General features: G+C 41.1%; 4 protein-coding genes across 8 annotated transcripts in view; 2 read left to right on the top strand and 2 right to left on the bottom strand.

Moving 5' to 3' along the window:
* The window catches only part of ppfibp2b (PPFIA binding protein 2b), a 101944-nt gene extending 101681 nt beyond the window's left edge, over positions 1-263 (top strand). For all 5 annotated transcript variants that reach the window (XM_075470625.1, XM_075470626.1, XM_075470627.1 and 2 more), the window contains one exon: positions 175-263. In XM_075470625.1, coding sequence (XP_075326740.1) covers positions 175-198 — 24 coding nt within the window. In that variant the 3' untranslated portion in view covers positions 199-263. The remainder of the gene's footprint in view (positions 1-174) is intronic.
* On the top strand, positions 199-3406 carry rep15 (RAB15 effector protein; the record flags this gene model as incomplete). Its single annotated transcript, XM_075471205.1, is given in 4 exon segments — positions 199-429; positions 1161-1296; positions 1346-1423; positions 1426-3406. Coding segments are annotated over 4 exon segments (624 nt in total), but the record flags the coding sequence as incomplete, so codon positions are not given.
* On the bottom strand, positions 2184-10512 carry poglut3 (protein O-glucosyltransferase 3). The gene is made up of 6 exons (XM_075470631.1): positions 10193-10512; positions 9338-9535; positions 7800-8083; positions 7516-7720; positions 3359-3555; positions 2184-3176 (listed from the first exon to the last, which is right to left on the bottom strand). Exons 1-6 carry the CDS (start codon positions 10416-10418, stop codon positions 2736-2738), a joined length of 1551 nt encoding a protein of 516 aa, XP_075326746.1. The 5' UTR covers positions 10419-10512; the 3' UTR covers positions 2184-2735.
* Positions 10513-12177: 1665 nt separating this feature from the next.
* Positions 12178-18321, bottom strand: cyb5r2 (cytochrome b5 reductase 2). Its single transcript, XM_075471112.1, has 9 exons — positions 18168-18321; positions 17878-18024; positions 17087-17159; positions 16781-16887; positions 15941-16070; positions 15733-15816; positions 15427-15512; positions 15251-15350; positions 12178-12415 (listed from the first exon to the last, which is right to left on the bottom strand). The coding sequence occupies exons 1-9, from the start codon at positions 18174-18176 to the stop codon at positions 12243-12245; spliced, it is 909 nt and encodes a 302-aa protein (XP_075327227.1). The 5' UTR covers positions 18177-18321; the 3' UTR covers positions 12178-12242.
* Positions 18322-19497: the final 1176 nt, after the last annotated feature.

Below are 19497 nucleotides of genomic sequence, written 5' to 3'. Positions count from 1 at the left end.
ATACTCAATGTTTAAAACAAGTGTTGACTGATTAAGGAAAAATGAAAGGTGAAAGTGTTAACATCTGGTGGAACTGTGGTTTCTTTTGTTCCTCTAACTATTGAATGTTTGACTGGCTTGTTACCAACCGCACGGTTACATTTAGTTTCAACGCAAGAAATTTCATGTTTTCAGTGCATCCGGGAGACGACCCTCTGATCTCCCTCCATCCATCCATCACTCCACCATGGGCCAGAACATCAGCATCTAACCCCTTCCAGAACTCCAGCTTCTTCTCCTCTTTTAAAGACGATTCATTCAGACGACCAGGCATCTTCACCCAGCTGCAAAGCCCAAAGATTTACCCGAAATCACCAGCTGCATCAGGAGCGCCTCATCTTCAAAGATCCAGAGAACAAGTTCCACCCGAGTCCCTGAGTTCTAACCCAGGTAGCTGCTTTAATCATCACCTGATCGATGAGTCTTCTTTTTGCGTAGTCATTCAACATCCGTTCCTTTAACAGGTCTTCCTGCACGGCCAGTGACTGGGTTTGCATGGAAGTTTTTCTGTGCCATCAGAGTTTGAATACGAATTTCTAATATTGAATTTTTACAGCATCAAAATCAGACTTTGAATTTGAAAAACCAACAGTGTAAAAAAAAAAAATCAATTTATAAAAACAAAAATCAGTGTTAAAAACATTCAACATCTAAAAAAAAATTCAGTGGAAAAAAATCAACTTCAAAAAATTCAGCTCAATAGATATAAGTAATATCTATTACTCAATTTTACTAACACAAATGGCAAATAAAGTAAACTCACTCACCGAAGCACCATCACCTGTTGGTGGGCATGGCTGATCTGTCCAATGGAGCGTAACTTGATTGGCTGCCGTTGGATGAATTGAGACAGGGATCGATTGCTTCTCCCTATTTACCCGGATGTTGAGTCTGGTTCTTTTTCCACTGAATTTTTTTGAAGTTGAATTTTTTTCCACTGAATTTTTTTCCATTGAATTTTTAGATTTTGATTTTTTTTTTACACTGGTTTTTGTTTTTTGAATTTGAAAAACAGACAGCGTAAAAAAAAAAATCAATTTCTAAGTCTGATTTTGATGCTGTAAAAATTCAATATTAGAAATTCATATTCAAACTCTGATGGCACAGAAAAACTTCCATAGGTTTGGGCCCTGCTGGAGAAGCCCACCAAGAACCCTAAAATCCAGACAGCTGTGCGGGTTCTACACCTGCCTGAGAGGGAGGGAGCTGAGGAGAGCTCAGCCACCTCAGAGGCGAGCTCAGCCACCTCAGAGGAGAGCTCAGCCACCTCAGAGGCGAGCAGTGAATCCACCCAGATGGAGTCCAGCAACCAGAGAGAGGACGGTGCACTTCTGCACCTCCGTCGGCAGGGACTGCTACGCCCTTTTCTTGTTCTTTGGAAAAAAGGTCGGCGGGGAAATATCTACGGCGTTCCCAGCAACAACTTTGGGGCGGCCAACAGAAAATGTATTAACACAGACAGAGCTTTCAGGATCAAAGTTTTTCGACACACCACAAAAAATGATGCAGGCAATCGTAACCAAGAAAAAAGCGAAAACCTTATTCTCATGATTAAATTCAACTGAAGAAGATGTGACGCTTAAATAATTTAGGTAAAAATGTCGCTACGTCTCAGTTGATTTGACTGAATGAAAATACTAATTAAAAGAAAAGTGACTCTTACTTTGACTTTTATCTCATTGCAGACAGCGTGAACCAAAGAAATATTTTGGCTGGTCAACATTCATCCGTTTTGGATTTTCAGGCCTACGACCCAAAAACGAGGCTGCCGTTGTAGATTTAATTTCAAACATTTCCAACACCTCAAAATCTGTTTTTTGATCGTTTTTCCATCGGAAAAATACAAAGATGTGGTCAAATGTTGCTCTAAAATCTTCTCTGGATGGTTTTTTTTTTTGGAAAAGACCTTCTTCCAAGGGCACTGACACAACCTCAAACCATCACAGGGCCTGGCTCTCGGACTGGTTGTTGTTCTTCTTTGGTTCGGAGCAAACTCGGATGACAGTTCACGTTCCTCCGAGCCCAGAGAAGAGGTTGTACGTGTGATGCTGCTATTGTGTGCGAATTATATCCACTCTCACAGTGAGTGTGATCAGTTTAACAATGTTCAATTTAAAATATCTAACAAAGTTTAGAGGTTTAAAAAAACTTTATTAAAAAAAAGAAAAACCTTACTCGTATCATTTTGGTCGAAAGGAGAGATGTATACACGGTTAGTTTAGCACATTTGACGGGGATAAAGGCACCCAAAACTGTAATAAAATACACTGTAAAAAATATCCTCTTTTTGATTAAATATCCAGTAACAAAAATATATTTAATGTGTTCAGCTGATGTTTACTCAGCTTTGAGACCAACCTGCTTTAAGTTTAATCTTTTTCTAATGTACTAACTAACAGATTAAACTTCTCGTCTTGAATATCTAATTAAAAAAGATCTACTTTTTTCTGTTAATTTCGATGATTCAACATAACTATTTAAAAAAACGCCATCGGCCTCTGTAGCTGTAGGTCGTCGCCCCTCTGATCTGTACTTATAGAAGCTGGGAGTGGGAAAAGATTTCACATGAGGCTGATTGTTAAAGAAAAGATGAGACAAATCTGCTGTAATATTGTTCAAATATCTAATGCAAAGGCACATTTGAAAAAGTTAAACATCCCAGAAAAGAGATGACGACAAAGACTACAGCCCGTTCATCATAGTTCGTCCTTCCCTTCTGTTTCTGTTGGGTCACTTTTCCGCCCACACGTGCACACGGCGGTGTGGTCGTCGGGCTGAGGAACCGGCTCCATGTCGGCGTGCTGCGTGGGCCGCCCGGCCTGCCGCTCAGAGTACACGCGCAGCACCTGGTAGTAGTAACAGTACAGCCTGCTGGGCTGCAGCAGCTCTCTGGCCGCCGCCTGCCCGGCTCTGGACATCTCCTGTGCGTCGGCGTCATTTTCTTTGGCCCATTTGATTTTCTCCACAAGGTCCGACAGGTTCCTCTTCACGGAAACATAGTGAGTTCCTGCCTTTAGGCGGCTGTAGAAGTGTTCATAATACTGAGAGTCCTGCTTCAGCACCAGGCTGTTCCCCAGCATCAGGTAAGGAAAACGATACGCCGCAACGGTTCCATCCACGTTCACCTGGTATTTGTACTACAAGAAGGTTTAAAAGTGTCACTTTCCTTATATAACCAGTTATGAAATGAGATTTATTTATTTACAAACTGCCAGAAATATCTATGGTCATGAAAAAGGTCAAAATCCTACAGGACTGTAAAAAAAAATAAAGGAGCATAACTGTGCAAAAGCATCTGTATTTGTACGTATTTGCTCACCTTAAAGAAGTCAAAGAATCCAACGAGCGGGGCTTTGCCCACATGTTTCTCCCGGTCTCTGAAGAAGAACCACCCCGTGATGCCTGCGTCCAGCAGCTCTGGGTTCGTCTTGGACAGAGAGACCAGCTGAAGACGCTCCTCGCGACTGTCCCGACCTCGGAAAAACGCCCGATCGGTTTTATTAACCCACGGAGGCCCTGACGGAAGGTAAACCAGGCGTTACCAGAACAAGGTCCAGAAAGCTTTAAGTAGCAGAATTTCAAAATAATTACACCAACAAACACAGAACGGACACAGGTTTATCAAAGGAAAGTGAGTGAATGTAGATTTTAAGACTGACAGGCTGAGTCCATCGTTTCTAAGTCTCAATTACCGTAAATTCCGGACTATAAGCCGCTACTTTTTCCCAGGCTTTGAGCACCGCGGCTTATAATACGGTGCGGCTAATATGTCTTTTTTTTCTTTTGTTTTAATGTCGCCAAAAACATTTTGCACCGTAACATTAGACCAATAAAATTAAGGAATAGTTCACAGTGGTCCACTGAAATTGTACGATAAATCAAACACACTTACACTACTAAATTATTATAAATCGGTCATTTCTACTCACTCTCAACATGGAAAACAAACGAAGAAATGAGTATGATGCAGCTTTTCAATTGAAGGCGATCAATGACTTTTCCTGGTAGGCTCCTGTCTTTTTTTTTTTTTTTTTTTTACACCAGCTGTGTTACAGGCACTGTTCGAAAAAAGAAAAAAAAAAAGCATTTATACCACGTATTTGTGAATTACCGATAGGTGTTTAAAGCAATTCTATGTAACTTCTCAAAAAGCCCATTATGGAGCTCCCCCTACAGGCTTGGAGGTAATGTACGGTTACACTGTCGTAAATCTCTTTCTCGTCCCTGCTTCATCAATCAACGTCTTCTTCTGTTTCTTCGGTGCCTCTGCCATGATGATCGTACTGACAATGTTGCGCTAGCTTAGCCTTATACCTGGGAGCGTGAGAGGGGTCTATTTGTTTTTGCGGTAGGTGTGCCAGAAAGCAAGTCGAAGTACTTCCGCTCAGCTCCCGGGCCGCTCCAGCAAAGTTACATAGAGCAGTTTTTCCAACTCAGACCCCCGAAGGGCATAGGAGACAGGCCAATCGTAATATTAAAACTGATTCTAGCCGCACAATTTTTTTCAAGCTGTTATTTTAAGGTAGAAATGTTACATAGTATTGCTTTAAGTTAAAACCAGCCGTGTTACAGGCACTGTTCGGAAAAAAAAGCATTTGCAGTTTCTATTTGTTTCTGTTACCATATGCATTTAATTAAAAGTTTCAAAATCCTCACGTGTAACATCTTTCTGTGTAAATATCTCGTATTACTATGTGGCCACTCGCGGCATATAATCCAGTCCGGCCTATACAAGTACAAAATTGATTTTCTTTTTAAAATGAGAGGGTGCGGCTTATATTCAGGTGCGCTCTATAGTCCGGAATTGACGGTATTTCACTGCTGCCTGTTTATTTTCACACTCGTCTGATTTTAAAAATCCAATAGAGGCTAAAATCTTCACAGACAAGCGAGGGCTGTAAATTAAACAGAGAAAGTCACATCTCAAACTACATTCTCGTGCATTTCTTTGGAGAAAATAACACCCTTTAAGTGTTCATTTTAGCTGTTATTCAATTTAAATCCCGCTCAGGCCAGATCTTTGGAGTTATATCTGAAGGTAAAAATGGACGGTCGAAACACTTTGTTGCGTCTTAGTTTAGGAGACAGACGAGTTTAAGTTAAAAACTACTCTGAACGTGAATTTTTCACCTGCTAAAACAACTCAAGCACTAGAAATTTCAACACAGTTTGAGCGAGAGCTACATAGTGGATATTAGACTCCACGCCAGCTGTTTACACCTCCTCCAGCACAGGAAGTCCTGCATCAACATGTTCCAGTGTTTTCCAAAAACCCTCCGGGCTGCTGCACTGACTGATAAAACGGACCAGGTCACGTGGTCAGAACCTTTAATCTGTTTTCCATGTGAACACCATCATTCACCAGCTTTGTTACAGTGTACTTCTCTAAATGTAGCTTCTTGCCGGCATTAAAGGGACAACAGAACTCGTCCTGAATAAGCCGGTCGTAGTTGTTACTAGAATTAAGTTTCTTTGTGGCTGCATGGACCCATTGCATGAACTGGGCTGAAGCATGTCCCTCATGATCATTAATGCACAGTAAAAACAGAGCTGTTAAAGAACCTGCTGGAGCCCTTTAGTGGACCGTCACAACACAACGATTCCAACTCCTCCTCTAACATGTTGTGGCTCAAACTAAATCTTTTTATTTCCATAAAACTGTCGAGACATTTTCACACCATCAACGCAATCAGCTAACAAGTGATAGAAGTCTTTAGGATCTTTGGCACGTGTGGTTACACATTACTGTGGTGAATGATGCAGTTTTTGACTTTGTGCTGTTTAACCAGCAGCCAAACAGATCCGATCTGCGTCTGAGGGGGAAACGACCTTAAAAATGTGGCTTAGAACTAAAAGAATACTCCGAAAAGGAAAAAGATCTTCAAATCAATCGTGCTTTTTGGGTGGGCCGAACAACAAGTTGTGGTGCTCAGTTTTAAAAGCAGTGACTCGTTAAAAAGTGCTCTGCTGAGACTTCCTGTGTCATTTACTGCCTTCACTTCTACAACAGACGTTTCTTACAGTAGATGTTTTTGGGTCAAAGTGTCGCTGTTCACAAAGTCTATTACAGTGCAACGACTTTTAAAAATAGAAAAGTCAACTTTGACTCTCCGTATGATTCAAATCAGCTTTTAAAGCTGATAAATGAGGCCCGTGTGACGTGAATATTTAAGTGTGAGGAGAAAAACTGATTGAAATCAAATTTATGTATCGGTGATAAGCAAAGCAAAACATTCAGCGTGGTTACATGAGCAATTGAGTCAAGCTACATCCGAATTCCCTGCATAGTTGTTATTAAGCTACCCGGCCGACAGGCGGTTTTGTCAGATGACGCAGCGGCGATAAAAATCTGGATTTATTTATTAGAGTAGAGCGACAGTCTGGAAATTCTTTAAGCGACCACGAGATGACATGTAGCTTTAATGGGCTGATTTTCATTCCGCGTTTATCCGTCTGACAAAGGAAACGGAAAAACATGTGAACGTGAGCAGCTTTACAGGAAATTCAGCTGTATTAGTGTACAGTTTTTACAAAAATATGGAACTCTGTACGGAGAACCTGGGTCCATTTGAGTCCAGTGATCTGAACCCAAAGACATTACTGCTGTGGTTTGGAGAAGCTCGATTCCAGACGACTTTAGTCAGACTAACGTGTTCACATGCGTTTAAAAAGTCAGATTTAAGTTTGGCTAACAGAATACCGTTGAGGTCATTTTTCACTATCTGAAATATCTCCGTCTTTGTCATAAGAGCTTAAATAAGTTTGAAACTTGAATAATTATTCAAGCTTATTTGATTACCATGACCTGGATGACTGAGAATCTTCATCAAAATTTCCATTTTTGGTTAATGCCCCCCCACATACTCCTGTTTTATCAGCCCCTCACCCCTATTTGCATAAATACACCTGATCAGTAGGCTTGTTGGGTTACACTGTTGACATCTGAGCTCTTTTGTAGCAACATTTAAGCCTTTTTTCACCTTTTAAGCAACTTTTTGCTCAAGAAAGCACCAAGTGAAAAGTAGAACAGCTTCAGGCTGCCGGTTCCTGCTGCAGGCAGAGCTTCAAACGAAGCACCTCGTAGAGGTTACCACTGATTAAACAAAAAAGTCTCTTCAGCAGCCCGGCCACTGACAAGGATGTGAAAATGAGCGAGACGGGAAATATGAAGGCAGTATGTTTCTTATGTAATCATGTGTAATGTGGATCACATTACACAAAAAAACGCTACAGGAAATCTTTCCTGCCCACAGCCATCAGCATCTATAATAACTCCTTGATTTAATTGAGTTACATCAACATTTAATTTCCCTCTGGGATAAATAAAGTATTTTTGAATTGAATTGAATGGGAAGCTTTGCATAGCCGACCCAACAAATATATGAACTTTGTTCCCATCAACTGACAGCCGTCCACTATGAACACACATCACTTCTACAGCGAAGCCTCGCAGCGGCTGAGGGGTGTGAAAGTTACCCGTGTTGCCTTGAATAGACAGCAGGTCATTGGTGACGCCTCTCAAGGTCTCGAGGGTGGAGTGTGTGACCTCATAGGTTGGGAGGACAATGTCCCGCGTGTCTGTTGATCCGCACCACGAGAGGATAGGGACAGGACCCTCCATTCTCGTCTCCAACGGCCAGTCGCCCACATTGATGAAAAACTCCACATCAGGCACCCTCACCTTCAGTAGCAGAACAAACTATTAGATTTGCTTGGATCAAAAAAAAAAAAAAGACTGGACACTGGACACATAAGCTCACCTTCCTGGTTAGAGACAGCAGAATTTCATCAGAGAACATTTTGAAGTCGGTGTACTTTCCCAGCGTGCGCCGGTACACCTGGTTGTTGATGATGGCGTAGTGTACGAGACCTCCTCGGTTAGAAAACCTGCGAAGCACTTCCTGTCTGAGATGCAGCAGGTCGACAGCGGGAAAAGACTTGAAGTCGGCCAGAATCTGCGGCTCCTCTGAGGGACACTGCATGACGCTCTGCCAGTGGGAAGCATCGGGCTCAGGACAGTCACAGTACTCATGATAGACTGGGCCTGAGGATTGAAGAATCATCGGGTTAGACGCAGATGAGAACAAGCACAAAGATCTCTGGTGAAGGGATTAACATGCATCTCCTTTCATCTTAAATTTACTTTCGCCGCTTTTACTTTTGTGAAAAACATCGGCATCCTCCAGACTGAAAGTAAATTCACCAAAACAAAACCATTTTTCCCTGTTAAAAGTCTTTGATTCTGTATACACCAGCCGCGGCTATTCAGAGACAACACGGGAACCCGGACAGCCTCTCCCATTCTCTGGCGAAATTGCTACATCTTCAATGTTAAATTGACGATAAAACAGTTATTCACAAAACACAAGATATGCCCAATACTGCATTTACTTTCATAACTACAACATGTTGTCCTGTAGCTTAATGAAGGGATTTGTTCTGAAATCGCCGCCGTTCACTGAGGAAATCATGTTATGAAGCCGCCACTAACAGCCAGGCTTCCGAGCCGAGGGCTGCCCGGCTTCAGGAGGGGGGGGGGGGGGGGGGGGGGGGGGGGTCAAGTTTCTTTCTACAATTCTAGGTCATCATAGGCTAAATCGACAAAAACTCATCACTTCCGAGGCTGCTCGGCGTCTCTGGGGGTAGATTAGACGTGGGCGTGTCAATATGAGGGGCTGTGTCGTGATGATTGGAGTCAGTGTTTGTCCATCATGAGAGATTCTGTGGCAGCCGAATTTTTAAGCGGGGAGAAGCACGCTGGAACTTCAGTCCCAAAGCGGATACGAAAGATACTGGTTGTCTGTGAAAGTGCTGTAATACTTTTAGTTGCTTCTTTCCAGAATACATGCTGCCCATTCACAAATGTTACCTTTTTTAAGAATACTTATCAACACCATCAAACTCTAAGTATTCATTATGACAGAAAAAAATGCTCCTCAGATTCTGATCCAGCCATTTACAGGCCTTGGATTCCATCATACTTGATTTTGGCCTTGCTGTGTGAATTTTCAAAGTCTATACCTTCTTTCTGTGTATTTGCTGGGCATACTTGTCATACTAGACACAGCTATGTTATAACTAATTCTTTTTAACTTTGCTATCTTCTGCTTTGGGATGGCACGAGCCACTACAACCCCGAACGCGTAATATGGGCTTCCCCTGTTTTAAAAGTCAGCAGCCGCCACTGGTAATATACACGGTCCAGAAATAGACGGTGAAGAATGATGTAGGTGAACGTGACGATTGCAGACATTAAAGCAAAGAAAGGCAGATGTTTGACATCTGCCTTCCTGCAAACCTTGGACGGTGTAGGGCGATTTGGCAACAGCAGCATCTCTGTGGAGGACCTCGACCTTCAGACCCCTCAGTGCAGAGCCGTACAGCCGGTACCTCATGAGGAAGGACCCGTCTCCTCTGTCCAGAGGCGGAGGGACGTGGATACGGAGGTGCTCCGTCTCGTCCAGTGGACCTATCTTCACTTTAAATGCGTCTTTACCTGAAAAACACATGTAAACAGCATGTTTAAATAACAAAGATGCACATTCAATTCTACAGGGGGGGGGGGCACTGTTTCAGAATGATGAACATTAGCATTTAAACCAGGGGTCTTCAACGTTTTTCAGGCCAGGGACCCCCAAAGTGATGGAGAGTTGGAGCAGGGACCCCCCTTCTATTTATATGGCATACAATTGTGTTTTATATTTAACGGGGCCTAGTGCCGTGTATAAACATAGCTACTCTGTTATTGTACATTCAACACTAAGCTATTCAAATAATACACAGGTTAATATATTCATGTTTTTATTTTAAACATGTGTAAGGTACTGGGTGGCCGTGCCACTGCCATTTATAAACAAACATCTTGCATACAATACTGAGCTATTCAAATAATCCACAGATTTTAACTTTAAACATGCATGTAGATGGGACAATGAATCCTCAAACCATCTGTGGATGGCACGCGTTTGCACACAATACCTATCATATATTCATGCTTGTATTGTACAAATTGCACACACATGTATATACACAGACTATTCTAAAAGCTAACTTGACGTAGCTTGTCCACGGTTAAACGCAGTTGAGGGTCGGCTCGTGCAAAATCTTAGCATAAAAGTGGCAAACAAGTTCGTTCGTGCACAAGTTTTATTACCCGGAGACACGGTCAGGTTTTCTCCTTTAGCATTGACCGCCTGAATAAAGAAATAGCGAACTGGAAGGACCGTGTCGTGGTTCAGTCCTGGACCCCAGACCAGACATCTCTCCGGACTGATTCCTTCACAGTCAGACGCGGGTAAGTTTGTGCTAATACATGCAACAAAAAGTATGAACTTGCTCTGAAAAGCCTGGAGCGAGTCCAGGCTTCGTTTACACGCCATAGTTCTCAAACTCCCCTTTTCCCAAAGACGTTAAGTTAGTGAAAAATAACTGTAAAGTTTTGATAGAAACTCCTACGACGCCATGTTGGCGGAGAGACACGCCCACTATCTGCTGTTGCTCTCAGGAACATCGGAAATATTGGATGCATACCTAAACGCTGCAAAGTACCAACAAATCATTAAATTATTCTTTTATTTGACCTTACCTGACAACAAAAACAAAACAATGCAAATAGATGCGAAATTTGGATTTTTTTTAATTTTTTTTAAATATTTAAGTATTTTTTAAAATATTTTTAAAAAAGAGAAATGTTACTTGTTTAAGTTAGACAACAAAGGAAGATCATTTTGATTTAGTATTTATACTATTTTGGTTAATTCTTTATATTTCAAGAAAATGTTTTTAATTATTATGTTGAATTCAACTGAGGTTAAAAAAAAAAGAGAGAAAAAGCCTGAGAATTTTATGTTCAAGTAAATAAATAAATAAAATGATTTTCATGTAATAACCACTGTGTTACTCTACTTTTGGAGAATCATCGCACGCGTTGTATGTGTGAGGGGGTACTCGTGGTGTGACAAGAAGGCTCAGGGGGTACTCAGGCCAAAAAAGGTTGGGAAACACTGGATTAGACGATTTTTTACTTTTTTTTTTTCAAACAGTTTTTTCTCACAAATTGTGTGCAAACGTGTGCCATCCACAGATGGTTTGAGGATTCATTGTCCCATCTACATGCATGTTTAAAGTTCAAATCTGTGGATTATTTGAATAGCTCAGTGTTGTATGCAAGATGTTTGTTTATAAATGGCAGTGGCACGGCCACCCTGTACCTTACACATGTTTAAAATAAAAACATGAATATATTAACCTGTGTATTATTTGAATAGCTTAGTGTTGAATGTACAATAACAGAGTAGCTATGTTTATACACGGCACTAGGCCCGGTTAAATATAAAAACACAATTGTATGCCATATGAATAGTAGGGGGGGTCCCTGCTCCAAGTCTCCATCACACTGGGGGTCCCTGGCCTGAAAAACATTGAAGACCCCTGCTTTAGATGAAGTACATGCTTTACAGTTAAATGTTCTCCATTGAAAGGTTTGTTGAAGTATGTTAGAAAATATTTAAATTCAAAGTTCTTAACTGAAATAAAAAATGGCCCCAAGATATCATTTTCCCGCTGTAGCCGGCGAGATGCAGCAATTCTGCAGCTGGTAATAGCTTTAATTCATTCAAACACCAACAGCCCAAACCTCAAAGTTATCAACATTTATGTTATTGAAATAACGGTGGAAAAAGCAAAAAAAATAGAGATGGCTTTTCTGCCGCTGCAACAATCAAGTTACTGAACAATAGCTTTGAGCTGGACTGGCAAAATGCGTTACTTTATCAACAACAAAAAGGTTTGTTTGCAGCAGTCTTCATCTAGTAAGTATGTAGAGAAACTGGTTAAGTGTATTGAAGAATAGTTTGTTTCTTTTAAAATGTAGCAGAATATAAAGTAGAATGGACTCTTATAATAATCTCTAAGTTTTCCAGCTCCTATCATTGTCTTACTGCGTCAGTGTGAATGTTAAGTTAAATAACTCCAACATTAATTAAACCACATACTTCTCATTAAATGCAGAAGGCTCAGAGTTAATATTAGGTACACTTTCTCTGTTTGGGTGAACTGAAGCAAAGTGGGAAATGGCAGAAAAAGTATAATTTTCGCATTTTTATTTTACAAATAAACCAACAGAATATCTGAGACGAGTGTACGCACGCATGATGGAGCTTCATCAATGATAAGTGACTGATGATACAGGGGATTGAATATCACTAGTACGCGAAAATGTTCTCTTTTTTGTGTCCCAGTTTTTCCAGATTTGGCAGGCAGGCGTTACGGATCATAGGTGCAGGCCCACAGAGGACGATGAGGACGTCCGTGGACGGCGCAGGGAGGTGGTCTTTGATCATGTCATAGGTCACGTATCCTGAACTGTAGCTCCACTCTAAAGGACAAAGAGTAAATAAACTTATTTCCAATAAGATAACTGCTCTTTAGAAAAAAAAACAACAATCAGAAATCAGTCTCAGCTGGCATCTAAAAACTTTTCCACACAATTTAGGTCATTTATGTTAAAAGAAAACATGTGTAAGAACTTCTGTCCTGTGTAATGTGGCAGAATTTAGCAAAAATCAGCATAGAAAATGGTTATTTTTTAATATCAATCAGCAAAGATGATCTAGCTTCCTCTTTTTACTTCTGCTTTTAATACTACACACTTCCTTTCTGTCCTTTTTAAACTGTCTGCACACTGATTCTAAGTAAAGAGTAGACACGTAGTAAAGGGTGAAGAGGACCCAATGAGGATGTTGGCTCACAAATGAACCATGAGACACTCAGACAAACGAAATGATCAGTTTTGATCTTCAGGACACGATCAAGATTTCATCAGGCTGTTAAAATTGGCTTTGCTCTTAGACATTATAAATGAAATGGTCTCTGTACTTTTCCATGATGACCTAAAATGATCCAGGAATGGGAAGAGAAAACAATTAGCCTGGGAAAGCAAGGGCAGATTCACACACACACACACACACACTGTTTTGGGCTGATCCAGAGAATATGACGAAGCATGTTGAACCTACTCATGTCCAATCATACTCGGTCGAGTGCGAGTCCAACCTATGAGGCTATAAATGCAAATGATACCCGGAAATCGAGGCTCAGTCTGACGGATTTCCTGTGGGAGCTCTGTTCCACTGAGCCCAGCGCTGATATGCTCTGACATGTGACTACTAATAAACACTTTATTTAACTTGAGATTCCTCCGGCTTGTTCTTGAGCTTCCATCGAAAGAATCAATCTAACAAAGCGGTGTCAAAGTTGCCATTTGTCACAAGAAACACGAAGAGGTTTGTTAGTTTGTTCTTTCAACCACAGATCATCATCGCTCCCTTCGAGGTGACCGAACAATGACATCACTAATGAAGAACAGGCCCACTTCTTCAAATGAGTAACAACCGGGGGCCGATGTGTTCCTTTTCCGCCTGAACTAATAGAGACGCAACAAGACAAAATGCAAGCGATGTTCAAAGGCCTTCAGAGCAGCTTGTGCAACACTATTGAGTTCATTAACTTCCTCTCACTTTAAAGATTATGCACGGCAAGACGGGAGTGTTTTGCTAAGCTACTGTAACACCTTGTTGGGAGCATCTCCCTCCTCGGCCTGCGGGGATTTTCCTTCAGCTGAAGAGTGTTTCTTTGCTTTCTCACTCTGAATATTCAGGGGTGAACTGAATCCACCCGAGTTTGAAGATTTACTCAGCTTTATGTCGCCTGCCAGTCCACTAATACCCTTATGTGCACATCCTGTACGACAAAATTAGCCACGCTAAGCTGCGCTCACTGTGGGATGTTAAAATCACACCATTTCAATGTGAAAATACATCCATTCAGTACATTATAAATGCATTCAGGGGAAAATGCAGCTATCAATTGGTTTAATTACGTCCCATGACTCATCTGTCCAGTGTGAGAGTTTGTAGATCTTAATGTTAAAGATTAAAGTTAAAGTTTTACTTGTGAATTTCTGCAGATTAAAACCTTAAAATTATGCTAAAACCAACGACTGTAGGTCTGCTTGTTAGAGAAACTGGGTGCAGAGGTGCTACTTAATGTGTTTTTATGTTTTGTTGTGCTTTTTTATTCATTTAATCGCCCAAAAATAGGTTCTGAATCTCTTTTTCTCAGCTGATTATTAGTTTTAGGCACACACGTCCATCTTAGTTCCTCCTTTTATTCACTTTTGCCCTGAGTCTTCTGTGTGTGACCTGTTCTAACTGCAAACTTTCATTATTAGACAGTTCAGACTTTCTGTTTGGTTGGTTTTATGTTGCTTCCCTAAAACCGAGGGAACTGTGTCATAACAAGGTGACACAATATCTTCTGTTTTTAGTAAACGCTTGTGTCATTTTAAGAAATTTCAGATTATTTCAGGGGGGAAATTTCTCCCCCAGACTTGTTTCGATGAGGCTGAGGAGAAATCTGGAAATCTCAGTTTTAACACGGCTGATACTTTACGCAGTCTGGAGATTTTCTTCTTCTTGATTCATTAAAATGTGTTTATTTTGTCCCCTGGGAGCTAAACTCACTTTGTCCAACGTCCATCTTATCTGAAACATCTTTTTCTTCCACATAAACTCATCGCTGTCCCAGAAATTTCTAAAATAAAATGGAAAGCAGCGCTTTTTTCTTTAAAAAAAAAAAAAGCTGCGAGTTCACGGGACTCGGACACCCTTTCTGCTTTAAAAACCACGCTTAGATCCATCTGAAAGAGCACGTTTAATTCACATTCTGTGCTCCAAGTCCTCCTAAAAGGCAGAATTTCTGTTTTTCTGCTACTTGCTTTTAGATTCGTTGTTCTAAGGTCTGTTTACACATTACACCGATGTGTTATGGTCTTGCTGTGGCGAAACATTCTGCAGAGCAGCACAAGTGTTCACTGTTTTTTGTGAACGGATCAAATATTGTTTTCACACATTTCTGCACCCGACATGAGAAACGTGAGTTAAGTTATTAAAACCTGACCATGAAACCAAATCAAAAGCTAAATGAAACTACAATTCTTTGCATAGATGAGGGGAGTCTGGGCCGTTTCAGTAAATTGGTTAAAATTTCAGTACAGCTGTAAAATATGCATTTTGCTGCAGTTTTTCCATACTTAACACCACATTTCCAGCAGAATTCACATTTTCTTTTTGAAACAAAACCCTCCGTTGGTTCTGTATGGGAAAATATTCAACAATGCAACTTTAATTCAACAGTAGATATGATTTCTCACTCTGTGGCGGTTTGTCCAGCGTGTACCAGAGCTTAACCTGGTCTGGATGGTTCTTCTGCGCCTCCTCGAGCTCCTCCCTCAGTAAGATGTCCGTCTCAGTCTGAAGCAGAGACAATAAAACAGCTGGTTTCCATTTATGCACAGTTATTGCTTTAATCTGGGAAAACACAGCTGACCTGGTTAGCAAATATGAGAGAGCACTTGGTGCTGTCAGTGGGATCTGATGTGATCCTGCAGATCAACTGCAGCATAGGAGTGATCCCTGAAAAGGTCAAAGACATGACATTAGACATCCAACTCAAAGTCAAGTTTTTGCTCATTCTTCTACAAAGTCAAACTGTGCAGCCAAAAGTCATCAAAAAGGGAAAAAGTTCAGCTGTAATTTGACTGTGAAAGAATATTCCACAGCCTCCTTAATGTCCCTCTAAATAAAACACATCGGTTATTACATATCGTACAATGAAATAGAAATGTAAATTAACCTGTTCCACCGGCGATCATTCCAACATGTTTAAACTTCCGAATGTTTGGCTCCGACTTCTTGTTGAGTCGGATGGAAAACTGACCTGCTCAGGAGAACAGAAAAAGGTTTTATTTGCATCACAGTGCCACCTGCTGGTGAAAGCAGGGAAATGACAACAGAGCGTCCATTCGCATTCTATCATAATCCCAAAAATACAAACATCTTACTTTTGCCCTGATACACCAGGAGCCCATTGGGTCCTCTGAAGTCAACGGTGTCTCTGATACCCATGTTGTCCAAGTACTGAGACATCTGTCCTCCATCCGGGAAGAACGGGTGGGTGTTTTTGTAGTAGATCTGGAGAAGTTCAATAAAAATTCACAGTTTTATTCCGATTCTCCTTTTGCTTCATGATTAACACAACAATGCAATAAAAACTACCTGCTCCCATTGCTGGTGTATTTGTAAGGTTTTTTGATGGTAGTCTGCAAACATAACTGATTTTTATAACACCCAGATTACATAGAGAGATCGGCCGTCACCGGTAATTGATGTCCCTGTAAACTTATACGCGGTTTCTAACTGGATGGCAGAGTGCGGTGGTTTTATCTTTGCTTTGTTGATTACAGAAGTTGCCTGCACGTTAAAAGTTCTCATATTAAAGTCATAACAGATGCAGATATAATAAACATTTATAGATATAGACACGTTTTCCAGTGTTTAATTTAATACGGGCGATTTTACTTTGTGTTTTGTCTGGAAACTTCCATTAAAAATGGTTTCAAATGATAGGAAATAAAAAGACTTAACAGCTGCAAACTTAGTCTTAGTTAAACAAACAGGCCCCAATTTAACAGTTCGTAACTGATTTAAGGGATTCAGCTTCTTTATTAACCTTAAATACCAGCACAAATCAGAGTAAAATACACATCTGGCAGATCTACTGCTAAACTGGCTGATTAGGTGAGAACAACACGGTAGTTTATCAAATCATCCCTAAATTCATGGGACAGACCAAATGTGAAAGTGTTCCGACTTGTTTCTTGTGCATCAGTAAAGTGAACTACCTTAACCACAAGGTCAACAAATCCCTGGTCCTCATCACTGGAGACTGGAGTGTAGGGTCTGACCACCAGGCAGCCGTTCACCTTGGCCGACAGGTACACGTGCTGACCTGGAACGGACGGAGAAATTCACCAGATGGCAACGAGCTTTTCTGAGCATCAGTGTCATGGTAATAACGATGTTCCGAGACATCAGCGAATCATTTTAACCCAAAACTTATCTGTTAATATTTCCTGTTTTGTGACTGTCAGTGAAATCGTTTAGATGTGTTCTCAGAGTTCTAGGAAATAACGGTGTGTCACTTTTACCTACTGGCAGTCCAAGGACATGAGCTGCAGAGGGAAGGCCAAACCGAAACTTCTTTGTGTCATGAGTGATTTCCTGCACAGGGACACAAAGGTCTGAAAAAGGCTGAACACACAGAAACGGTGCCATCCCTGCTGGCTTGCTCTGTCAAACTTTATTCTAAGGCAGAGTGTCTTATGTGCCTCAATGCATTCAGAAAGCACACAGAGAGCTCCAGAGCTGCTCAACTTCACAAATACAACCTGGTCCGATGAAACAGGAACAAACTGATGCAGAGTTTACCTTTTAGAAATGAATCGTTTTGGAGCCTACAGTAACCACAATGATCTCAAAGCAGATCATTCAGAGTTTCAACTCAGGGGAGAAGCGAGCAGCCTCTTGTTTCCATCTTCACTTCTGCAGGTATTCTTTGATTTCAAGCTGTTCTCTGCAGCCTTGACTGCTAACCTGAGGTACACGGCTCACTTTGAAGCCACAAACGTACATTGTATGTACTTTGTAGTTTTCCACAAGCCTTGTAAGCAGACTTTATATGTAAAACTGCACGAGTCTGTCTTCATTAAATGACTTACAATCGTGTTTAGGAATCTAAAATGAGATTTTTTTTTCACATTGATGCTTCTTTAGTTGAGTTTTTCCAACCACAAATGTAAGACTCCAGCAGTCCTTTAGAGGCTACATGGTTCCCTTCTGCACTGCGTTTCCAAGAACAGCAGTAAAACCATCTAAACGTGTAGGTTTATGTGGCTTACACTTGAAATTCTTTAAGTGTCTGAGTTTGTATGCAACTCACCTCCTTGCTTATAAGGGGTAGTGGATATTTCACCATGGGGTCTTGGAGAGTGACAGGCCCCTTCTTTCCTTCTTCTGTAGATCCTCCCAGGAGGAAGTACAACACTGTTACAACCACCACAGAAACGGCCAACAGCACCGGGAGCATCTGCAGAACAAACAGCCCGTTAAATGCACAGAAATGGCTGCACAGCAGAGCATGAATGGGAAATAAAGTCTTAAAGTGTCAACTTTTTTTTTTAGAGAGTTGGACAAAGTTTCATGGAAATAAAGAAGGAAATTAAATCTCACCAAGTCCATGGTTTAATTTGAGATGAAGTGTCGTCCTCCGCCCACAGCTACAGACTGCGATAACCTCTCAGACTCGCACCCCAGCACACACGCTTTAAGGGGTGTGGTTTACCGCTGGGGTAAAGGTGGCAGGTCCAAAGCACCAATGGGAAGGCAGATATGATCGTGATACATTGGACCGAGGTGGTGCTCAGGCAGGGAGAAGAGCCTTGAAATCGCACCACTGAGAGATATGAGAACGGGGAGGAGAAAGAACTCTCTGAGAGCCAATGCTATTCACGACTGATCACAATGTTTCAAATGTTTAAAGTGAGACATTTTAGGGCTTCAAGAAAAATATGAGCTCATATCCAGTTTCATGACAGCAACAGGTCTCAAAAAAAGTTGGGAAAGGGGCAACAATAGTTAGGAAAGGTCAGAGAAACGGCTGGAGGAACATGTTGCAACCAGTTCTGTAGGAGCCATTTGTAAAGTTAGTTTTTGTTTTTTTGGTTCTAGTTGTAAATTCAATTAGCTAATTATGAGTAACTTTATTTGATTAATTTCAGTGCTTTATTTAGATTAGATGTTTTGCTAATATTCTTTGTTAGTTATTTGTTTAGGATATTTTGGTAATTGGGTCACACTGGGCACCTGGAGTACCAGCATGCACCTGGGTGGGCCAATGGTTTTTTAACCAGGGAAAAGGAGAGATCAGCAGGCATGGTTTTCTTTGTTCTTTTGTTTTGTTTTATTATTTTGAAATAAATCATCGGAAAACGCAAAAATTCAGCTTGGACATTCATCTTCTTTTGCCTGCGTTAAAACCACATCCCCCATGGTGCACCAGTGGCCTTTTGATTTTGTTTGGTTTGAGTTTAATTTGTTTTTTAAGGACAAATGGCCACTACAAGTTAGGTACATTGGCTAAAGGTCAGTAACATGATTGCATATAAAAAGAGCACCTTGGAGAGGCAGAGTGTCTCAGAAGTAAAGATGGGTAGAGGTACAGTAAAAACAGCCAGATTGTTGATTTCAGAATGTTCCTTGGTGTAAAACTGAGAAGACTTTGTATTTTCCTTCATCTGCAGTACATAATATCATCAAAAAAAGAACTGGGAGCTCCTCCATCGAGTATTCAGCCTCTGCACGCGGGACGCCTGCTCAGCCAGATCAGAGAGCACCCCAACTGAAAACCTACGATGCGTCATAAAGCGTGTAAGACAAAGAAGAGCAGCTCGAATCCCAGAACAACATTCCTCTCCCAGTCTCCTCAGTTCCCAGAAGTTTAGACTATTTTTAGAATGACGGGAGATGCACACAGTGGGAAACGTGGCTCTGGCTCAACTAC

Source organism: Odontesthes bonariensis, chromosome 7, assembly GCF_027942865.1.
Source record: "Odontesthes bonariensis isolate fOdoBon6 chromosome 7, fOdoBon6.hap1, whole genome shotgun sequence".
NCBI lineage: Eukaryota > Metazoa > Chordata > Actinopteri > Atheriniformes > Atherinopsidae > Odontesthes > Odontesthes bonariensis.
Note: the sequence above shows the minus strand (reverse complement) of the source record. Positions and strands in the feature narration are given on the sequence as shown.